The sequence below is a fragment of the Clinocottus analis genome, unplaced genomic scaffold (assembly GCF_023055335.1).
Source record: "Clinocottus analis isolate CAN_PGR_092001 unplaced genomic scaffold, fCliAna1.0.p SCAF_1, whole genome shotgun sequence".
NCBI classification, from domain to species: domain Eukaryota; kingdom Metazoa; phylum Chordata; class Actinopteri; order Perciformes; family Cottidae; genus Clinocottus; species Clinocottus analis.
This window is the reverse complement of record NW_027175820.1, coordinates 13,131,934-13,153,531: the sequence shown is the minus strand read 5'-3', so window position 1 is coordinate 13,153,531 and position 21,598 is coordinate 13,131,934. Positions and strand designations below refer to the sequence as shown.

At 40.2% G+C, this 21,598-nt stretch overlaps 3 protein-coding genes across 3 annotated transcripts; all 3 read left to right on the top strand.

Annotated features, from left to right (window-relative positions):
• Positions 1-1,616: 1,616 nt before the first annotated feature.
• On the top strand, positions 1,617-7,577 carry gfod2 (glucose-fructose oxidoreductase domain containing 2). Its single transcript, XM_068578527.1, has 3 exons — positions 1,617-1,774; positions 2,907-3,250; positions 5,111-7,577. Exons 2-3 carry the CDS (start codon positions 2,998-3,000, stop codon positions 6,010-6,012), a joined length of 1,155 nt encoding a protein of 384 aa, XP_068434628.1. The 5' UTR covers positions 1,617-1,774; positions 2,907-2,997; the 3' UTR covers positions 6,013-7,577.
• A 1,879-nt stretch (positions 7,578-9,456) lies between these two features.
• LOC137784706 (uncharacterized) lies at positions 9,457-11,514 on the top strand. Its single transcript, XM_068575579.1, has 4 exons — positions 9,457-9,729; positions 10,121-10,501; positions 10,679-11,050; positions 11,186-11,514. The coding sequence occupies exons 1-4, from the start codon at positions 9,609-9,611 to the stop codon at positions 11,512-11,514; spliced, it is 1,203 nt and encodes a 400-aa protein (XP_068431680.1). The 5' UTR covers positions 9,457-9,608.
• Positions 11,515-12,851: 1,337 nt separating this feature from the next.
• cog4 (component of oligomeric golgi complex 4) lies at positions 12,852-21,013 on the top strand. Its single transcript, XM_068572657.1, has 19 exons — positions 12,852-13,032; positions 13,660-13,742; positions 13,881-13,995; positions 14,143-14,317; positions 14,585-14,778; positions 15,250-15,355; positions 15,508-15,665; positions 15,897-15,955; positions 16,030-16,154; positions 16,269-16,387; positions 17,022-17,188; positions 17,288-17,453; positions 17,753-17,815; positions 17,912-18,025; positions 18,761-18,853; positions 18,933-19,016; positions 19,100-19,201; positions 19,458-19,586; positions 20,754-21,013. The coding sequence occupies exons 1-19, from the start codon at positions 12,898-12,900 to the stop codon at positions 20,886-20,888; spliced, it is 2,322 nt and encodes a 773-aa protein (XP_068428758.1). The 5' UTR covers positions 12,852-12,897; the 3' UTR covers positions 20,889-21,013.
• The last annotated feature ends 585 nt before the right edge of the window (positions 21,014-21,598 follow it).

Sequence of the window (21,598 nt, the reverse complement as noted above, 5' to 3'; positions counted from 1 at the left end):
GAAAGTCACCTCTATGGCTCACTAATTAAAAAGCTGCTAACATAAATCCATGGTGCATTAGTGTCATGTTCAAGGTCAAACTCTGCTTTGAACCTGTAGACTTGGATTCTCAGTTCTGAATGACTGAAACAACAAAAGTACCATGTCTGGTGAATAAATGTCTCACATCAAGCGGGAAACGAACAGAAGCAGATCACTGGACCATTTTATCAGTATGAAAATGAATTAAACACAAGTTTGAATAAAATAGTGTCAGCATTCTTAGCCCGAACTAGTTGACTTTACTAGAAATTTGTGTGGAAACCTGTTGCCTCAAACTCTTTAAGTGTCACATGGAAGAACTAAACAGGTCAAATTGGGTCAACTTAGGATATTAAGTGCTGCAGTAGACATATTTGAGTCCACATTAGTAATCTTTAATCAAAATCACTAGTTTACTTTAATTATTTATCTTCTTTAGTCAAAGTTTAATGAAATAACTATTTTCAGTTCAACATATGCAACAGCTTTCCAGATTATTAATGAAACTGGTAAATATCCACATCATCATACTGAACACACATAAACCCAAATTAGAAGTGTTTAAGAGCATACAAAAGCTGAATGCAGCCCATTTTAAAATATTTTTTCTTAAAACAGTTTCCTCCACCATATGCATACTGCAAAGCAAAGCCATTTGCAATACATGTTAGGCCTAAAAGTAATATCTTATAATATTATATCAAGCATCCATGGAGGATCAAATGAGTCCATATCCCATTTGACAGAATGTTAATACTGAAAGGAAACACAAGCTCTTGTTTGATTTCAATTCCACCCAATTTGAAATCCACTGCTTTTCCAATTTTGCCATCTGAAACAGAACATTAAAACCATGCTTGTCTGCATGTGGTAGTAACATTTTTCATCCACCTGGGAGCCTTGTAGACTCATCCTTTGTGATTCAACCTGGTGGCAACCACAAAAAGCCCCTAATTGCCAGATGTACTGGTTTGGATGGCATCTTTCCTATCATCCACATACAACTATTACTGCACCTGTCAGACACATTTGGATATAATCCACATGTCAAACAAGTCTCTGCACACTGGCAGACACATCTGTAGTTTGAGGTGCAGATTACAGTCTGACCCACATATACATCTTTTGATGTAATTTGAGAAGTTTAAAGTCAGGTACATACACCATAATCCGCCTGTTAAAATGTAATTTTAAGTCATAGAAATCATGTCATATTGTTTAAAACATAGCTTGTAGAAACCCTACAAGAGGACATGAAACCATGTTATTAAATATGTATGTACACTGGGAAGCGCTGTTCTGTGTTCCTGGGCTTGTCTCGTGAATTAGAACATTATTGCCGGCAGGTGTTGGACCCCGGAAAGGGTGAAGGGGTTTGACCGTTTTGCGGTAAGACTGTTATGCTTCCAACAACCCAGCGTAAATTGTGCATCTAAAAAAACAAATAATAGTTTATGTATGTTATTTACATGCTTTGGGCCAAAGCCATACATCAAGTCCAGCTTGTGTACCCTTTTCCTTTATTCTCCGCTTGTGACCCATCTCTACTCTTGTAGTGTCTCCGTCCCTCCACATAAGTCCCCTGTCTATCCTTTCCTTTATGCTTCGCTTGTGACCCATCTCTACTCTTGTAGTGTCTTTGTCCCTCCACACGGTCCCGCTGCAGTTGCTACTGAAGTTACCATTAGCAACTGGGCAGCGCACGACGGAACACCTTCAGCCGCTGTTGACAATGTCCTGGTGAATACAACAGGTAGATAACGTTACACTTAAATACGGGCCATGTTATACACTACAGTTTAATACCATCAGATTGATTTACTTTGGATAATAACTCTGTAAAGTAGCATCGTTCATCGGGGACTGTTTGAGTCCACTTTGCGGACGCCTGGCCCGGCTAGCTGAACGCGCTAGCTAATGTTATGAGTCGTCTAACTAGCTTATTAGTGTGTGTGGACCTGTGATACCCTGAGCATTATCCGCCTGTATTAGTTACATTTGTGGCCACTTTTTGCTAGTTTGTTTTCTTGTTAACATACGGTGGAGACCCACCTGGCTATGATGATAACTGCAGCGATGGTGGCTTTGTTATCTGACCAGCCGACAGCAACACAGCGCGGTTGGGTGACATCCAGCGGGGTCTGTGTCTCAGGGGACGGTGATGGATGTCTGTGTTGGTGGTGGTGCAAAATGACAAAGCGAGAGCTTATATTTTACGGCTACAGGGAGTCAATTGAGGCAGACTGCGAACTCTTGTCAGCTCCTACCCCAATCCTCCCATATATGAGACTGTGGGCAGGTGCCCCACCACTCAAACCCGTTAACGGCAATTACATAGACTAATGAAATCCACAGCAGTCGCAGGTCCATAACAGAAGACTTGTATGAGGGCAAACAGACAGACATAGATTGCTAAAGACATAGAGGTGACGTTGACTTTCGATGGGTGTGGAACATATGAGGAATGGCATGTTAACTATGTAGCAGGACACAGTGTAAGTAGCTGTCGGGGATTACTGATAAGAAAAACTGGTCTAGACCTCTACCAGACATGTTTGTCCTGTTTATTGATACAGTCACTAGATATATGTGTAAATGTTGTCCTATGAGACAAGTTTTTGTCTGTGATTTGGTGTATTGTAACATTTTGATATATAGATTAAATGACTTATGGTCTGGTCCTGAATCCTACATTACAGTAAAGGGATTGTTTAACTTAACTGCTTTAACTGAATGAACAATTCATTATTTACATGCATGGTCATTATTGCTCACCTTAAATTCAACTATTGTATCAAAACAACATAAGTTAGAACAAAAATATGTGATACTCGTTGTTTGTCAATGTCACATAGCGTTATTGGTCTTTTCTTATACTTTCACAGGTACAATAAGTTCTCCTGAAATGTTAGGATCTTGGGATGCTAGTGAGGTGAGCCATGGTTAACACGTAAGGTCACAGTGAGTGGCACTGCCATGTTGCCAGGAGTCGGTGTATTTGGTACGGGCAGCACAGCCCGAGTGCTTGTCCCGTTGTTGAAAGCTGAAGGCTTTGAGGTTCATGCACTCTGGGGGCGAAGCGAAGAGGAAGCCTGCTGCTTGGCAAGAGAGCTTGACATCCCATTTCACACCAGCCGATCTGATGACGTCCTGCTGCACCAAGATGTCGACCTTGTTTGCATCTATATACCACCCTCAATGACAAGACAGATTGCTGTCAAAGCACTAGGTAAGAGGTCATAAACATAAATTCACTTTTACTGAAATGCAGATTTTCTTTTTTGACTTTTGTCATGCTGCCTTGGGGTTTATATATTATTTATATATTTAAAGTATATAACTTGCACTTTTACTCTAGCATTTGTGATAAGGCTCAATGCATTCACACTATCATAATTCATAAAACATGCAGCATTGCGATTAATTTTCTTTTACTTATAAGAATTTGACAATGTTTGCGTTCTTGACTCACACTCAAATAAGATTTTGGAAGTTTTCTTCCAATATGCCAAGTCTTACATCCCAGTTTCCACTGACACCAGTTACACAAAGGCAGGTCAGCTCTGCAATATATATGAACATTTTGACAGCAATGAAAGTATTCCCCAAAGGATGCATGTACTGAAAATGTAACCTCTCTGGGTTCATCATTGGGATGAGATCAATGGTAATCATACCTTTTTAAACCAATCAAATAAGGTGAACAAGACAAAACAAACCACACCAACAAAAACGTGAAAGCCGTCACAGTTCACACTTGCACTTTGTCTTATCAGAAGAGAGTAGATCTATAAAGTGAACTTACTGTATCTGATGGAATTCCTGAGTGGTGACCTCAGCTTCCTGTTTTAGTTGCAACTTCCTGAGTGTGTCCCCGCCAAAGGACTTATCCATGGCAATACTTCTCACGGGAACTAAAGGCTGCTGATCACCATATATAGCTATACACACCTTCTGTGCTATCACAAAGCAGTTAGGCACTAAGTCTAAGCTACATTTTCAAATCATATTTAATAGACCCTTCCTTGCCATTTTAAAAGGTACACCCAGCTAAAACAAATGCACTCTAATCAACAGTTTTACAAATTGGCATTGAATCAAAGTTTTTGTTTAACTTTGTCTACCCTCATTGATATAGATGAAGGTTAGGTTCACTGAATGTGAAACCTAAATTGTGTGCAAGAGCCATAGTGAACATGTTGCTCACCACCATAAGATTAAACAAATGCAACTGCTGTGGATTCAAAGAAGACACACATCAGTTGTTTTTGTTTAGACAATCAAAACTCTTAAAATGTCTTTTTGTGGGCGTGAGATTGCATCTTTGACATTCAAAATTTGAGTATTCTCATTTCACTTTGTCATTGAGTCATAAAGTGCTGGAAGGGATGACACTTTCTGCCCAGATAACGCAGAAGTTAGCATTGCAGTGGTTCTCTCAACAAAAAGCCATTAGGATTTTTCCATTGGAGTTTGGTGTATTGCAAAAAAATATCTCTGTGGCAAACAAACGTTTATGATACTTGCACATTTTGTCCAGCAAGAAAACCTTTTCATAATTTAAGCATAAATTCAATTGCAGTAAGTGAAAAGACAACATTAGATATAAACAAAGTACACCACGGTCGCACGACTTAAACTTTTCTACCACTCACCTTCTGTTTTGCTTACATCTTCTACAAAAGCCTTTCCTGAGTGTAACCTATCTTAAATCTAAAGTTGTAAAGTTTGTCAACCCATGAGTATAAACACAACAAGGCTGTAAAGGTGGAGTAGTGAAGAGAGGACTTTCTGTGTTTGGTGTAATGACAGGTGATGTCTTAGTCTGGAGTCCAATTTGTTAGCAACTGTCTTTTTTTTATGATGCATAAAAGCTCCAAAAATTCAGTGTGTTGTTTATCTTCTAGAACAAAATGTAAACATTTATTTTTAAATAGTAATAATTTAAAGAATCATTGTTATCGAGACAAGAGAACCGAAAGTGCAAAAATACTAACTTTTCTGGGTTTTAGGACTTTTTCCTGAAGCACTCCATTGAATTCAGTTCATCTGGAGAATGACAAACTCACCTTTCCCTCTCTCTTTGCAGGTATCGGTAAGAATGTTGTGTGTGAGAAAGCTGCAACTGCTGTGGATTCTTTCAAGATGGTGACTGCAGCCAGATACTACCCACAGCTGCTCAGCATTATGGGTAATACCCTGCGCTTCCTGCCAGCTTTTGTGGCAATGCGCCAGCTGCTGGCGGAGAGATACATTGGAGAAATCCAGGTGTGTGATGTCCGAGTCTATGGCCCCAGCCTCCTGGATCAGACTTATGGCTGGACATGTGAGGAGCTGATGGGAGGAGGCGGTCTACACACTGTCGGCTCTTCCATCATTGACCTTTTAAGTTACTTAACCGGTGCTCGAGCCCATCGTGTTCACGGCTTACTGCGGACCTTTGTACAACAAAATGGTTTGATCCGAGGCATCCGCCGCGTCACCAGCGACGATTTCTGCTTCTTCCAAATGTTGATGGGTGGAACTGGGTCCAGCTCTGGTGGTGTATGTTGCACTGTGACCCTGAACTTCAACATGCCAGGGTCATTTGTGCACGAGGTTATGGTAGTTGGATCCACTGGGAGACTGGTTGCCAGGGGGGCAGAGTTGTATGGTCAACACAATGGGAGTAAAGGCGAGGAGCTGTTGCTCGGCGACAGTGGGTGGGTCGGACCAGAGGTGAAAGAGATGCCCCTGCCTCACCTGCGGGGGCTGAGCTCCATGGTTAAGGCACTGAGACAGTCTTTTCAGGCTCACGAGGAGCGCAGGTCATGGGCACGAGGACCGGTTGCCTTGGCACCAACATTTGAGGATGGTCTCTATGTGCAGACAGTGGTCGAGGCGGTGAAACGGTCCAGCTGTAGTGGAGAATGGGAGTGTGTGGAGATCATGAGTCAGGAGCCAGAACCGAATCACAACCTGTGTGAGGCACTGCAGAGAAATAAGAACTAAATATTATATTATTAGGTATTTATACACCCAGTGCAACTTCTACATGTGTCTGACAAAACTGGGCTATGAATGTTTTTCCTTTAATTCAGTTTACCTTACCCGTGACTACTTTTGAATTTCCACGTTCTGTCACATATTGAGCAGAATACTTTAATTTAGAAAACATGACTGTGTAGTGGATCTTTGTACTCTCAGTTATGATTTGTTTGTACACTAAGTTTGTTAACACAGCTCCATTATTCTAATTCCCAACAAAAGAAATATTTAAATAGCTACCTGTTTACTTTTACACGTTTATCTATCTTTGTCATGCCAAACGGTTGAAACGGTTGTTATTCTCACTGAAGCTTGAAGTCATGAAGTCATGACTCCAAATTTCCTGCTAAATGAGGTTGATGTATGTCACCTGTCAGAAAAGCACCACACCTTTGTCAAATATTGGCCAAGAGCAAAATTCCATGGGAGTCAAAAAAACAACCGTTCAATGGATGTCTGACCCTTTTACTCACTTTCATTATCACACCTGCATATATTTCTGTATTCTAAGAAACATGCAGATTGTTGTGTTTTACTGATAATCAGAGAGTTATCAAATAAGTGTATTCTTCATCTTTAAAATTGGACAAGAGCACTACTCTTCCTCACGTATGCCAGAGCAATTGTGAATATTTCCTCTTTCAAAGGTGTTTATTTATATTATTTTTTTGTAAAGGCTTAAATTGTTTGCCAGAGTTTACAAATACCACCAACACATTGTTAAATAGTCATCAACGCAAACAAAACAAGTTGTAAAGTTGGTGCACAGGCATAAAGACCAATTGACCCACGCCATCCATTTAGTAAAGTTTAGGAATGTGGCTTATTAAAAGGCAACTGTAAATGTACAGTTTGACCAAGAAAACAATTTTTTTTTTGCTGTAAATAACATTTAGATGTTGGTGTCCCTTTATTCCAACATAGCACCTTATTCTGAAAGGAAGAATTCAGTTTGGAAATGTATGTAAATATCAAAGCATGAGGATGATTTGATTAACAAAACACGACTGGCAGAATTCAAATGATATTACATTGGGGCTCAGCCTCTGTAAACGTCAGAATAATGGAGCTGTGCAGAGTTTTGTTTTATTTTTATTTTTTTGTAATGTGTGATAATAAGCAACCAGTCAAAGATTCTAAAGGGGCTTGTACGTGTTATTTTATGACTTAACATGACATACAAAAAATACCAGGGATTGAGTAAAATAAGCTAAGTAGAAAACTGAATAATATAAAGTAGAGTTTGCAGCATTGCCCCTCAAAATGCTCTATTCTTAAAGTGATACTTAATCTTAAATCTTTATTTCGGCTGGAGAGATATTTCCTTCTTCACTAAGAGAAAAGCTATGAGTTGGAATTATTGACTGCTACAGTATAACAGTAGTGACATGTTTGCATTGTGGAAAAAGTATCTAAGCCATCTAAACCTTAAGCCACTCATGGGTCATCCATATGTTCAATCATTATTTCATCTAAATGTACTATTTAGCTTTAATGAGGGTCACGCAATGTTTTTATAATATAAAACGGTGGCTAAAAGTGGCTTATGCCTTCGTGAAAGAGATTCAGAGGAAGGTTTGGTACCCGTTTTCCACTGTGAAAACTCCCCAAATGGTAACCTGTCACCACCGACAATGACTTTGAAGAAGGAAACGATCATCTTTCAGAAGCCACCTGTCAAGTTTACACGTGAAGTTTACAGGATGAGCATTTGATGCTCAGATTATAGATTTTAAAGTGGAGTATCGCATTAAATTTTGCATGAGTAGAAACAGGCTTGTTCTGGAGATTACAGATTAGTGACCTTTCATTGTTAAACTATCAGACATTTTAGATGCAAACTCTGAGAGTATTTGACAACTAAATTTAGTTTAAAAGGTTTGTTTACATGTATTATCTGTTGAAGTAATTTAATATGTTTTCATATTTAGCTTTTGCTTCATGCGATCTATGCATTTAAATATTACAGATGTTTAAAATCTAAAGAGTGGAGACTCAATCCACCCCCATACACCATTTATCCTGAAACCTTACTGATCTTTTAATTGAGTAGAACCACTGGACTAATTTGCTCAGACAAAGGAAGGAAACGTTAAACAGTTTACGGTTGTTATAGTAGTCACTCGCTGCATCTCAGCACTGCTGAAAATCCTGAATACTTTTGGGCCTCAGTGCTCCTACTGCTGAGACAGGAAGTGAAGACAGAAACAGTGTGTTGCTTTAATTTAATTTGTATGTTCCCTTCATAGACCTACATAGAATCTGCAAATAGGGATGCATTTACTTCACATGCATTTACTTCACATGCTTACCTCACGCTAGCCCAACAGTGCTTTACAAACAAAATTAATCAAGTTTACATTAAGTGTCTTTTATAAAACACATCACATTTGCCTGCAGGTTGTTGCATAACCCACCACTATTAAAATGCATTCCAACTAAGTTTTCACCTTCTTGTTGCTCTTGTTTTGTTTTTTGCACTGATAACTGATAAAACGCCACATTAATATGCAGTGTGGTGCTCGCAGCAGCTGACATACTGCAAAAATGAATTTACTATGTATAAGGAAGACTTTTTCTATTTATTTATGTCTTCGTGTGGAGAAAGTTCCCCATTCATCATTCTGTTCAGTGTTTGTGTTTTCATCCTGTGAGTTTAGTTGTAATATTTATCTTGTTTAAAGGTAGTGTTGTTTTAATTGATAATATTGATTTGTGAGCAAAATGTGTTGCATTTAAGTTGCAAAACTGTACTGTTCATCCACCTGACAGATATTTCCTTAAATAAATACATTTGTTATAATTTAGTGTCATTGATCAAACTTCAGTTTATTTATTTTGTGAAGACAAATGTGCCACTTAACTGCCAAGTCTTTGTGCATTGAAACAATAGAACGTAGTTCTTTTTAACGGTCTAAAATGTTGTAAATCAAATATTTCTGCTCAGGTTAGTTGTCAGTGTTCTAGCTTGAGCTAGCTGCATGCTAATCTTTACATACAATCAGCCTGAATAATCACTTTAACACATTAACTGGTTTTACCTTATGATTACACATCAACATTGAACATATCATAACACATGAGCAGGAATTGTAGGAATTAGTGTACCATACTCTTGTGTAGTACATGGGATAATACAGTATTAAACAAAGTTATCAATTAAAAATCCCTTTGTACCTTTACCAAATGTGTAACAGACAAAGTAACTGACGCTTCAACATTCAGTTAATGAAAAGGGACGATTTTATTTTCATTACAGATCATCTATTAATAGAAACGTGGATGAATGTATGGAAAAGGGTCAAGTGGATCGTAGACGTTTTACTGTATTGATCTGCCCCCACCCCGGATATGACGTCTGGCAACCGCAATGCATTGTGGGGCGAAGTTTGTTTAGTAAAGAATAAACCGAGTAAACGCCACTGATTCGTATTAGAGTTATGAGTTTACTAAAAACCGACGAATTTGTAACTGATGAGCAATAAAAATTACACAATCTTTCCTTTCCACAACGGCGAGGCTGAAGGTGAAATCTGGGCCGCAGCGGTGAATGCTGGGTAATGATGAACCAGGAAGAGGTTACCTCAGAAGAAACGCCGATTGCCGCTTTTTTTCAAAACAAACAAACAACTTCTTGTAAGAGACAAGAAGAGGAAAGGGACATTGAACTGGTCTTCATCGGTATGGATTACTTTACTGCTCATGGATCGATGACTCCCGGTTTTGATGCATCTTCTGCGACGTCTGACGGCGTCGATCTTACCATACCTAACCAACTACCTCACATCTGAAATTATAAGAAAAGCAGCAGGTGATCATAACAGTGCTGAAATAAATGTAATACGTAATTGAAAATTAATAAACTGAAATGAATTGTTCGTCACAAATGTACCAATCAAAAATGCCAGATACTTGTTTCTCAGGTGTGAGGTTGTGCTGCTTTTCCAGTTGGTTTTGCTTTTTCCAATTTTGGATTTGTAAACTGAACAATTAATCAATTATTTAAATGTACATTTATATCAATGTGTTAATAATTAGTCGTTGGTTGTCCTTTTGTTTTTCTCTTATTTAGTGAAAGAGGCCCCGGATGACAGAGTTTCTGACACCTTCATCATGTTGAATGTAGCAGGTATTACGTCTGTGACAAATGGCCTCCCAGAAGATGCACAAGGACGTCCAGCAGAACAAATAAAACAGGAAAATGCGAGTGATGATCGACCTGTGAAACGCAAACGGAATAAACGCAGCTTGATTTGGAGGCACTTCGAGCAACCGGACGGCTTGGCTTATGCTCGCTGCTGCATTTGCATGAAGTCACTTCCCTTTGAAGGCTGCGGCACCGGCAACCTGTACCGGCACTTGTCAGGGAAACACCCGGAGGTGTTTTCTCAGCTAGCAGCAGATCGGCAGCACCTACCACCACGACTCGCCTCACAGAGCTCCAATGTTAAGGGTGACATAAACCAAGAAAGAATATAATCTTAACTGCAGTACAATATATGCAGAATTTGTATAGCACTGAACAAATCATTTGTTATGCTAAATAAAAAAATACATCAACATATTTTATCACTACTCAATTGTTGGTTCCAAACCTAATCCTAATTATGTTTTTTTTTTTCTTATTTAGTGGCAGTGGTTCCAGAGGATGGAGAATATGACAACCTTAAGTCTACCATGGATGGCATCCTGGACTGTGCAGGAGGAGGTCTTGCAGAACAAAATAAACAGGAACAGGCGAGTGATGACCTCCCTATGAAATGTAGGCAGAGGAAACGCAGCTTGATTTGGAGGCACTTCGAGCAACTGGACGGCTTGGCTTCTGCTCGCTGCAGCATTTGCATGAAGTTAATGTCCTTTGAAGGCGGCGGCACCGGCAACCTGCACAGGCACTTGTCAAGGATGCACCCGAAGGTGTTTTCTCAGCTAGCAGCAGATCAGCAGTGCCCACCACCACCCCACTCCTCACAGAACTCAGATGTTAATGATGACACATTGGAAGGTATCACATAGTGTTGTCATTTTCTCAGTAACCTTAAGAAGCAAGGTATCTCTGCAATCATAATCCCTTTTGTAAATTGAGTGGATTCATCTTTTAATTTAATGCAATTGAATTAATATTGTTTTTTTCTGACAGGTTTGTTAAAAGCATCCAATGGAGAAGAGCGTCGTCTGTTCAGGAAAGCGATGGGAGCTCTGAGGAGAGCGCAGCCAGAGGAGTTCCAGGAGCTGGAGCATCAGAGGGAGCTGCTTGAGGAGCTGCGTGCAGTGAATGCCAGAGAGGCAGCTGCAGAGCGGGAGCAGATTGACTCATTGAGGGCAGCACAGCTGGAGGAAGCCAAAGACTTGAGTCAACAGAGAGAAGAGGTGCAGATGGTAAAGGCAGCGCTTCTGGAGGAATTAGAAGAGCTTCAGAAGGAAAGAGCAAGACTTCTGATTTTAGATATTCACACAAAGGCTTTGTGACTTTGTGACAAATGCATGTAAATATCAAAATGTGAACTAATGTTTTAGTAAAATATGTGTTTTTGAAACAATCAATGGACAGTTTTTTTTGTTTCTGTCACAGCTGTGTTGCGCTGTTTCATTGTTCCTCTACTGGTTACTCTGAGCCTTTTCTCATTGAATTGTGTGATGCCTGATGTCCTCTTGCATCAAATGTATAGAAATTTGATTCAGGAAAAACGTCTCACTCCCCTCATCACCCTGCATCACTTCATGGCTACAACAAGCAATTGTAAAATGTATAAAGTGGGCAAAGTTGACTCATCCTGCATGTCTGCAGGACAGGTATAAAATCAAATGTTTGACTTATCACTCCAATGTGTACATTTGCCATGGAATTGAAATGATGACAGTTGAAACTGAAATACATCAGAGGTTGCTATGTAGTTACTTACATCTGAGATGCAAATTATTATGTTTACAGTGAGAGCTTAAAATAATCAAACTAATTTAATTGACTCATGCTTCCTCATCACTTGTATTAACCAAAACACTCAATGTTGTCACCAACAATTGGTAAGAAACTCAGGTAACCTTAAGGCAGATAATTAATAATAAGGATAGCATCAAAGGTATCACCCTTATTGTTGAAACAGGATGTTTAGGCAATATATAATGTCAGGTGGGATCATTTAAAAGTATTTGCTGATAGATTTAGAGGCATCCTATAATATTGTCATACATCTACTGGCGCACAATTTGTTTGGCAGGAATATGGTAATACCGTTCATTTGTCAATGTGCAAGACAATAAGATAATTTGATTTCCATAAACTCATTTACCGAATCAATACTTCACTAATAATGGTAGTGAGTGGATAGTGTTACTTTTTAGTTGTTTGTTATTTTTGATGCATGGTGACAGAAGTTGCTGAGGCAAATCTTGTGCAAACACTGCGCAACTTAGATCACAGCAAACCTGAGGCAAATTATTTTAACACAAGATCACCGATTCCCTTTAAAAGCACCGAGCAACATAAAGAGAAATTCACCAATGGAATAAAGTAGAATCATTCGCAAGCGCACTAAACGTACTACGCATGCGTAGACATTGGGTGTTTTTTTACCCAGAGTGTGACTTATCAGGTAGTGCTTCTGAATTGCGACACCTCGCCCTACCTTGAAGGTATTATGTGGGTTCATATTAGAGATGGTTTAGGGCAATATTATATATGTATATATATATCTATATATAGATATATATATATGCTTGAGGTAAATTTATACTGTATAAAGCAATTTAGCCACCATTATCCTGCGAAGAGGCGCTGCCTGACAGGCTAAACCCAGGGAGCACTACCATCTGATGACGTGTTGCTGAGTCCCCCTGTATCAGCGGCGGAAGATGGCTGACAGCGGACCCATCGCAGCGAAAAGATGCGATTCTGGCTCTCTGTCCTCCGTGAGCATGGAGACCCTGTCAGCGCTGACGGAGCTGGAGGACCTGGAGAGAGTTTACCGGCAGCTTTGCGCGGAGGAGGTTCGTACGGACCACCATTAATGGCCTTTTGTTTGACACTCACTGTCGTCATCCACGTAAACTTCCGGGACGCTGCTGGCTGCAAACAAAAACTCCACTTTTTGTTGAATGATGGATGAATGAACATTAAATAATTAAGCTCATGATCTGTCTTTGCAGCTTCTGAAGAAGAAAAGAAAAACCCCACACTGACCTAGAACTGGCACTTAGAGATGTTCCTCATGTATTGAGTACTTGATATGAGTGCTTTCACTTCACACACAGAACATATCATTACAACTTGTCTTTTTGGCCTTTAGAGCTTCAATTATATTCATTTAATTGACAATAATATCTGTGGAGTTCTCACTCTTGGTACCACTCGCAATTACATTGTTTAATAAGGGACTAACCTCAGCCCTCTTTACCGGACATCAACATGCATAGATAAGTATTATGTGTATGTGGTTTCTTTGAATTACTGATGCATGTTTTGATAGAAAGTATGAAAGCAGTTGGACACTGGATAAAGAAAAGCAGTTGAACATGTTAACATGTGTATTGAAGTTGTAGCGACTTAGATAGTATATGTGATTTGTAAAGAAGATTAAGTAAATATGTTTTCTCATTATATGCTTTGTAATACAGAAAGAAGTGGACACTGAGCTGGACAGACTGGTGGGCCAGGAGGGGACCATTCACACAAAGATGCTGGTGTTGCAGAGGATGGGGTACAGTTTGTAAATCAGTGTAGTTTCGAACTCGCCCGGTTATCATCAATTTATTTGCGCTCCAACCAACACAATCTGTGTTCTTTAAATTATACAAAAATCTTGCTGTGTTAAAACAGCTGTATCTGTGCTCTGTAGGCCCAACTTGCAGTTGATTGGTGGAGATGCCAGTCAGTTGTCAGGCATGATCACATTTACCTGCAGCCTGGCTGAAAACGTCAGCCGCAAAGTCAGACAGCTTGACCTGGCAAAGGTAAGTGCATCACCTCTGCAAAAGGTATATGTTTCAACTGCTGCATGCAGTGTGTTAGAGGTTTGTATGATGTTGAAATTATTACAAGAATGCTGCACTGGATCACACACAAGGCTCTAAGTGTGTGTTCTTATTTTGGCTTTGTAGACACGGCTGTATAATGTCATCCAACGTGCCGACGATATCCTTGACCTGAAGTTCTGCACAGATGGTGTGCAGACCGCTCTACATAACGAAGATTATGAGCAGGCTGCTGCCCACATCCACCGATACCTCTCTCTGGACCAGTCGGTTATTGAGCTGAGCAGGCAGGGAGAAGAAAGTATGAGGCCTCTAGTTCTTTGTCATAGTGCACAACTCAGTATGTAGTCGTTCACTGCAGTGAATAAGTACTGATATCTTACTGGAGTTTTGTGTTTTTGTACTATTTTGACATGGAATTTGTCTGATTGTTATAGGATTGTAATTATTTATGTAAGCATATCTCACTGCACTGTCAGAACAAATTAAATTGAGCTCCAAAATAGAGACAATATGCATCCAGGCGTGCATTGTAACACTGTAAAACCAATGCATCATGTCTCCACAGGCAGTGCTGTGGATGCCAGTCTGTTAATGCTGCAGGAGGCAGAGAAGAAACTGAAGGTCATTGTTGCTGAGAAGCTGGACGAAGCTGTTGCAGCAGTCGACCTATCACAAGTGGAAAGGTTTTTCAAGATCTTCCCTCTGTTGGGCCTCCACCAGCAGGGTCTCGCCCGCTTTGGTCAATATCTCTGCAGTCAGGTCAGTTGTATTCTTGGTCCTGTTTGAGTAAAGCTCAAAAACTTGATTTAAGTTTGGTGGAATAGAGGCTGTGGACAAATTAACCTTTTTTTTTTGTTATTTTCTTTGATTAGATTATGGATGCAACTTTACATTAGCTGAACATCTCTCTTTTCAAAAAACAGACCAGGAGAATTATGCAGCCTTGATTTAGTAACATACATTCGAGGGCTTCTTGATCCTTTTGTTCTCAGATTTTACAAGAGTGTCCCCTGGATACTTGAATTAAAATAAAGGGTTCCCACTCTGAAAAGACATGTGGATGATGACCTGCTCTATAAACAAAAAGAGAAGGCACCATGAGTTCATCTGATGTTTTATGATTCTAAGAAAATGTGGCTGGTATATGAGATGGTGAATATAGTTAGTCAGAAATAAACACAGATGTGTATAATTTTTTTCCAACCTTTTTTCACATGCATATTATCACAGCTTGCCTCCAAAGCTGAGGAGAACCTGCTCTTGGCTACAGGAGGAGACCTGGGCGAGAAGAGAGCACCGCTGGTATTTGCAGACACTTTGACGCTGCTGCTGGAAGGTGAGAAATCATCTCTCTCTCTCTCACTCTTACTCTCACTCTCACTCTCACTCTCTGTCTCTCTTTCTCTTTCTCTTTCTCTCTTGTGTGTGTACATTCACTTCTCTTTTGCTTTGAGTGGACTTCTCTAACGTGTTGGTGTGTGTTTGCAGGTATTGCTCGTGTAGTTGAGACTCATCAGCCCATAGTAGAGACGTATTATGGTCCGGGCCATCTGTATACACTTATCACTCACCTGCAGCAGGAATGTGACCAACAGGCCCAGAAAATAGTCGACAAGTTCATCCAGCAGAGAGGATACCACAACAAGGTGAGCCTGTACAATGCAATACAATAACTATTTTGTGTTCACCAGGGAGGTTATTTGTCTTTGGCTCACCAAACAGAGACAGCAGCATAAAAAACAGAGAAGCAGTTTGTAAAAACAGACTCATAGACCGATCTTATTACACTAAAACGGTTCATATCATAGTCCTGGCTTTGATGTACTCGGTCACTTTGTTGAGTAAGAACCCACCGTGGACTTGGATCTCTCCTCTAGTTTCAGGTCGTCCAGAGCAGCATGATGAAGAGCGTGCCGGGGGAAATGATCGAGCCCAAGTATGTTTGTCTCAGCAACATCCTGCTCTCCTCTGTGTGCTATTTTTGTTTATCCGTCTGTCTCACCTGAACAGGGAACTGGACCCGGTACTGACTGAAGTAACCCTGATGAACGCGAGGGCTGAGCTCTACCTGCGCTTTTTACGCCGGCGCATGTTGGCCGACTTTGAAGTCGGGGATGCTCAGAGCGCCACACAGGGTAGTTTTACATTAACGTGCAGTGATGCATGCTCAGATTCCCTTTTGAGATGTGGAGCTAAAAAGTTATCTAAAATCTAAAATGCTATTTCTTTGCCCATATTTGAACATCCAGAGCATCAACAGAACGTGGAGAAGCTCCTGAAACACTGCTTGCTGAGCAGGACGATGCAGGAGCTGATTGGCTACTATGTTCCAATGGAAGAGTACTACATGAGAGAATCCGTCAACAAGGTAAATTATTTTTTTACAGCACATCTATATTTGACAAAATAATTGTAAAGTGACCTGCTGCTCATCTCGTCTTCAGGCTAGAAGCTTGATGCTACATTAGCCACTACTAGCATAACGCACCTGAATCTGTGACCCAGCTGTAGGCGTAGAATAATAATCGGATGATATATCTTCTGCTGCTATTGATTCTGATTCTTCTTTTCTTTTTTACTCTATTGTATTCATATTTATTCCTATGTGTCCATTGCAGCTTTTCCTATTTACATTAAGGTAGAAAAATCAGTTCATTGTATATAAAATATATAATAATGACAATAACTAGAAAAAAATAAATAAAAACACAAAGAAACAAACCAATTTGAGTCATATCAAATTAAATAAATATACATTCACAATTCCACACATTTATCTATATTCTAGGTGTTAGAGGGATTCTTATTCTTATTAATATTTTAAAGCTTATTTTGGCCAACTAACTGAAATTAGTGCACATGTGTTACGGTGAGAATGATCTGATCAATCTTAACAATGAAGCCAACTATGGTGTCCCTTTTACGATCAGATTTGAATATAAGATAATTGGTTGTGAAAGTGTTAAACATTTAGGATAATAACAGTGTATTTTCTTCTGCAGGCTGTTACTATGGATACATATGAAAAGGGCCAGCTGAACTCCAGTATGGTCGATGACTGTTTCTACATCGTGAAGAAGTGCATCAGTAGAGCTTTATCCAGCTCCAGCATCGACGGCCTCTGTGCCATGATCAACCACGCTAACTCTGTGCTCGAGTCTGATTTCAGGTGCTCACTCGTTTACATCACAGTTGACATATTCAATACTTTTCTTCTTCTGTCTTTTCTTATGTGGCTCTTCCTGCCTCGTCTCTCTCCACTTGTCAGGGAGGTGTTGTATAATAAGCTGCGACAGGGCTTCCCGGCTACGACGCTCCAGGATATCCAGCGTGGCGTCAGCAGTGCGGTCAGTCTAATGCAGAGCAGCTTGCAGCAGGGGAAGTTCAACACAATGGGCATCGAAAGCGCTGAACACGCCAAGGCGGCATTTCTGGTAAGATGCAAAGACAAACACATAAATGTGTATGTCCGTACCTCACTCTCAGTTCAGTTTTCAATTCAATTCAGTTCATTTTTAATAGTCCAAAACAATCTGTACACATAACATCCCTGTACCAGGACCTCACATTGAATCAGGAAAAACTCCCTAAAAAAGACTAAAAGAAACAGTATTGTACGTGAGAAATCAAATGCATGAATAACCTCGACCTAATTTAAGTAAGGTTCTCAGAAGGCAAATTAGAATAAAAAACACTTTAAGGGTCTTTTAAAAACATTTCTTTTGTATTTCAGGTGACTCTGAATAACGTTGAGGTGTGTAGTGAGAATATCACAACTTTAAAGAGGAGCCTTGAGGTAAGTTGCACATCTGTGCTGGGACTCTGCATCTATTCATCTTGTTTTACTTGACCTCATTATTGGATATGTACTCATTTTTTTCTTTCCTCACAGAACGACTGCTCCAAGTTGTTCAATCAGGGCTCCGGCTCTGGAGAACAAGCTAAGATTGAAAGCTGTTTGTCCGACCTCGTCAACACATCCGCCAAGTTCAAGGATCTCTTACAGGTTGGTAATAATGATGATGATGATAATAATAATAATAATAATAATAATAATAATAATAATGCATTTTATTTGTAATGCCCTTTTCATTTAAAATACTCGCAAGAGTGCCACAGCACTAGTACATGGTAAAATAAAAACATAGTTAAAACAAACTATAATTAAACAAAGTAATAGCTGACAGCGATTTAACACAAAGTAAAAAACGCCTGAATAAAAAGGTTTTTAGGTCAGTCTTAAGAGAGTCCAGTGTCTCTGTTGCCCCTAGGTGGTCAAGAAGACTGTTTCATAAGTGTGTGTGCGTGTATGTGTGCGTGCGTATGTGCGTGAGTTTGTGTGCGCGTGTGTGCGCGTGTCGGAGAGATCACACTTTGATCAGTGCTTAAGTTGTGTATTTACTGATTTGCAGTCGGGGCTATGTGACAGGGAACATTTATAGCATGTCTTTAAATAATTAGTGTTACAGATCATTCTCTTATATTTAAAAGCTACTGACAAAAAAAGAAGTACAATCCACACATTTTATTGAGGAGATAGCTATTCAAATTACTGGTGTCATTCCAAAGTAGTGAAACCCTCCTGCCACCGTTTGAATAGGTTTTATAGAAAACCTAGGACATGTTTCTGTGGTCTTGTACTGGAGATGTGTGTGTAACTTGTGGTACTATGAGCCTCTTTGTCTCAGAGCGTCCAGCCAGAGTTAAATGTTGTATCCTCTGATGTGATTTTACTTCACAGGAGGGCCTGACGGAGTTAAACACAACAGCCATCAAGTCTCAAATCAAACCCTGGATCAGCGGTTTCCTGTCCATCACACACAACATAGAAGAGGTAACGGGCTCAGAAGAATGAAGGAAAGTAAAGTAGAGGTTACGAAACATGTTGCTGTAACAGCTGGTGTTCCTCACAGGAGGAGTTTAATGATTACGAAGCTAATGATCCCTGGGTGCAGCAGCTCATCGTTAACTTGGAGCAGCTCATGGCGGAGTTCAAGGTATCTTGTCTGTGCAGCTATGACTACAAAATATAAATGTATCCTTCCTTCTTGTCATTTAAACTTCTCTGTCTCCCCACCAGACTGCTTTGTCTCCTGTCATCTATGACACTCTGACCAGCCTGATGACCAGCTTGATATCTATTGAAATGGAGAAAACTGTTCTCAAATGCTCATTCAGCAGGGTGAGGAGCCGGGCTTGACCACAAGGTGGCGTCGGGCACTATCTGCATCACATTGCGTCACATCACTGACACATAATGATAAGCCTGAGCAATGATTTATTAATGAGTTCAGAAAGGCCTGCAGGGGAGGGTGCCTCCTTTTGTCACGATAGCATCTTCCTATTTTGAGTGTGTTTACAGTGATTAACCGCTGATTAAATGTTAATACTTTATGCAACATGAAGTCCATTCACTGATTCTGATTGTTCTGTCGTAGCTTGGAGGGCTGCAGTTCGATAAAGAGCTACGGTCTCTTGTGGCGTACCTCACCACCGTGACCACCTGGACCATCAGGGATAAGTTTGCTCGCCTCACACAAATGGCCACCATCCTCAACCTGGAGCGGGTAATTTAGATCATATTATACGCATACACTGAATAATTGTTAATAATAATGGCCGCGTTTCCCAGATTCGTTAAGACGCTCTTAAGCGCTAAGAGTGTCTTAAGAGCTCTGTGAAAGAACGACGCGTTTCCCAGAGTCGTTCCTAGCTAAAGACGCTCTTTCACTAAGAACGAAACGTAAGATCGGTCTGACCCACTCTTAACAGGGAAAGTTATATCTGACATTGAATACTTAAACCATGTGTAATGATGAATGTACGCTCACAACAGCAGAACACTGATGCAAGAAAAATAATAGCATGAAAAGAAAAATAACGATATAAAAATAAAGAATTTCCCCCGTGTTCCTGAAGCTACATAAATCAAATGAATCAGCATTACTATCACTCATTATGTTTTCACACACATTCGGCATCTGCATATGAGTTTACGTTAGCTATAAAAACAGTAACAATTGCACCTGTGTGTGGGGACCACAGCATGTTGTGTGTGATTTATGCGTTGATAAAGTGGTGGGTGATCGATTAACCTGGCATCGATTGATTTAGTTTCAGCAACACGGCGGTGGACAGCTCCCAGTAAGAGCGTCTTAGGAAGCTTCTTTGGCAAGATCTTAAGAAGGCAGTAAGGAACGCATCTGGGAAACACTCGTATCTTAGCGCTCCTTCTTAGCGAACCCTTCTTTCGCGCCTTCTTAAGTCCTTAAGAACGATCGAATCTGGGAAACGCAGCCAATAATGTTTATGGCAGTGGTGGAATGTAACTAAGTACATTTACTTCAGTACATGTTTGAGATATTATTACTTAAGTATTTTTATTTTCTTCTACTTTATAATTCTACTTACCCCCACATTTATTTGACCCCTTTATTTACTTAATAGATTACAATTGTATATACAAAGCCTGAGGATTTTAGAAAATTAGATGCTTTGTTATTACTGAAAATATATAAAGGAGTTAAATTAGCTCTACATCAACTGTACAACAGTAAAATAAGGCATCCACTTGAACTCGGGGTCTATAGATGCAAACCACGAAGCTGTGCTGCAAAACTGCCACAAATTATGCGTTATAAATAGTATAACCTATTTTACATTTTGCTACTATTGCTTCAGTAAATGTGAGTACTTCCTCCTGGTTTACTCACATGCACCTATTTGTCCTGCAGGTAACTGAGATCTTGGATTACTGGGGCCCAAACTCGGGCCCGCTGACGTGGCGGCTGACCCCGGCGGAGGTGCGCCAGGTTCTAGCGCTTCGTATTGACTTCAGAAGTGAAGATATCAAGAGGCTGCGACTGTAACTCATGAACCAGTCCGCTGGGCATCAGTGATAACCGTGCAGTACCCACCTTGTGAGGCTTTGCACAAAAGAGCTCTGCACAATCCAGGTTTAATCCATGTTTCTGTCATTGGAGGTGGTGGAGGGAGGGGGGGGGCAAATGGCCAGGGATTTTCTTTTTGGCTGAAACAAAAACGCTCATCCTGGAGATTTCAGTCAGGTTTTTCAGACTCTGCCCTCTGCTCCACACACGGCTCATGTCTGTATCATAGTTACAGCTCAGCTTTTAAGGGCATGGTCTGGGGTTAATGGTAAACTATTTGATACAAATGATCTGTAATGTATGAGAATATTCTCTTAAATGTGTAATTAAAAAGCATAATTGTGTCACACTGGGAGTCCCAACTTGTTAACCTGTAGCTGACTCTGAGAAACGAGGACACACTGGGACCGAGGAGCGGAGCCGTCGGTGAAACGAAGCAGTAATGAACATCATACCCATTAAACTGACAGAAGCAGGTCAGACAGCTGATCCAGCCTAGTCATTCAATATATGAATAGCTGCTTGTCTGTTATGATGGAACACTTTTAACCTAATAAATTGAGAGCTGCTCTGCAACGCCTCTGATCCCTGCCATCCTCCACAATTCACGAAGTGCTGCTCTGTTGCGATGTAAGACCAGTTCCCAATCTTTTATACATATTTCTGACACTAAATACAGAGCTGTGTTC

What these genes read in the sequence shown, in the direction of transcription:
- gfod2 (XM_068578527.1), top strand. Translation starts at nt 2,998, where the DNA reads ATGTTGCCAGGAGTCGGTGTATTTGGTACGGGCAGCACAGCCCGAGTG. An exon ending in GATTGCTGTCAAAGCACTAG is followed by an intron (nt 3,251 to 5,110) that starts GTAAGAGGTCAT and finishes CTCTCTTTGCAG; the next exon opens with GTATCGGTAAGAATGTTGTG.
- LOC137784706 (XM_068575579.1), top strand. Translation starts at nt 9,609, where the DNA reads ATGATGAACCAGGAAGAGGTTACCTCAGAAGAAACGCCGATTGCCGCT. An exon ending in CATTGAACTGGTCTTCATCG is followed by an intron (nt 9,730 to 10,120) that starts GTATGGATTACT and finishes TCTCTTATTTAG; the next exon opens with TGAAAGAGGCCCCGGATGAC. An exon ending in TAATGATGACACATTGGAAG is followed by an intron (nt 11,051 to 11,185) that starts GTATCACATAGT and finishes TTTTTCTGACAG; the next exon opens with GTTTGTTAAAAGCATCCAAT.
- cog4 (XM_068572657.1), top strand. Translation starts at nt 12,898, where the DNA reads ATGGCTGACAGCGGACCCATCGCAGCGAAAAGATGCGATTCTGGCTCT. An exon ending in GAGCAGGCAGGGAGAAGAAA is followed by an intron (nt 14,318 to 14,584) that starts GTATGAGGCCTC and finishes ATGTCTCCACAG; the next exon opens with GCAGTGCTGTGGATGCCAGT. An exon ending in GTCAATATCTCTGCAGTCAG is followed by an intron (nt 14,779 to 15,249) that starts GTCAGTTGTATT and finishes ATATTATCACAG; the next exon opens with CTTGCCTCCAAAGCTGAGGA.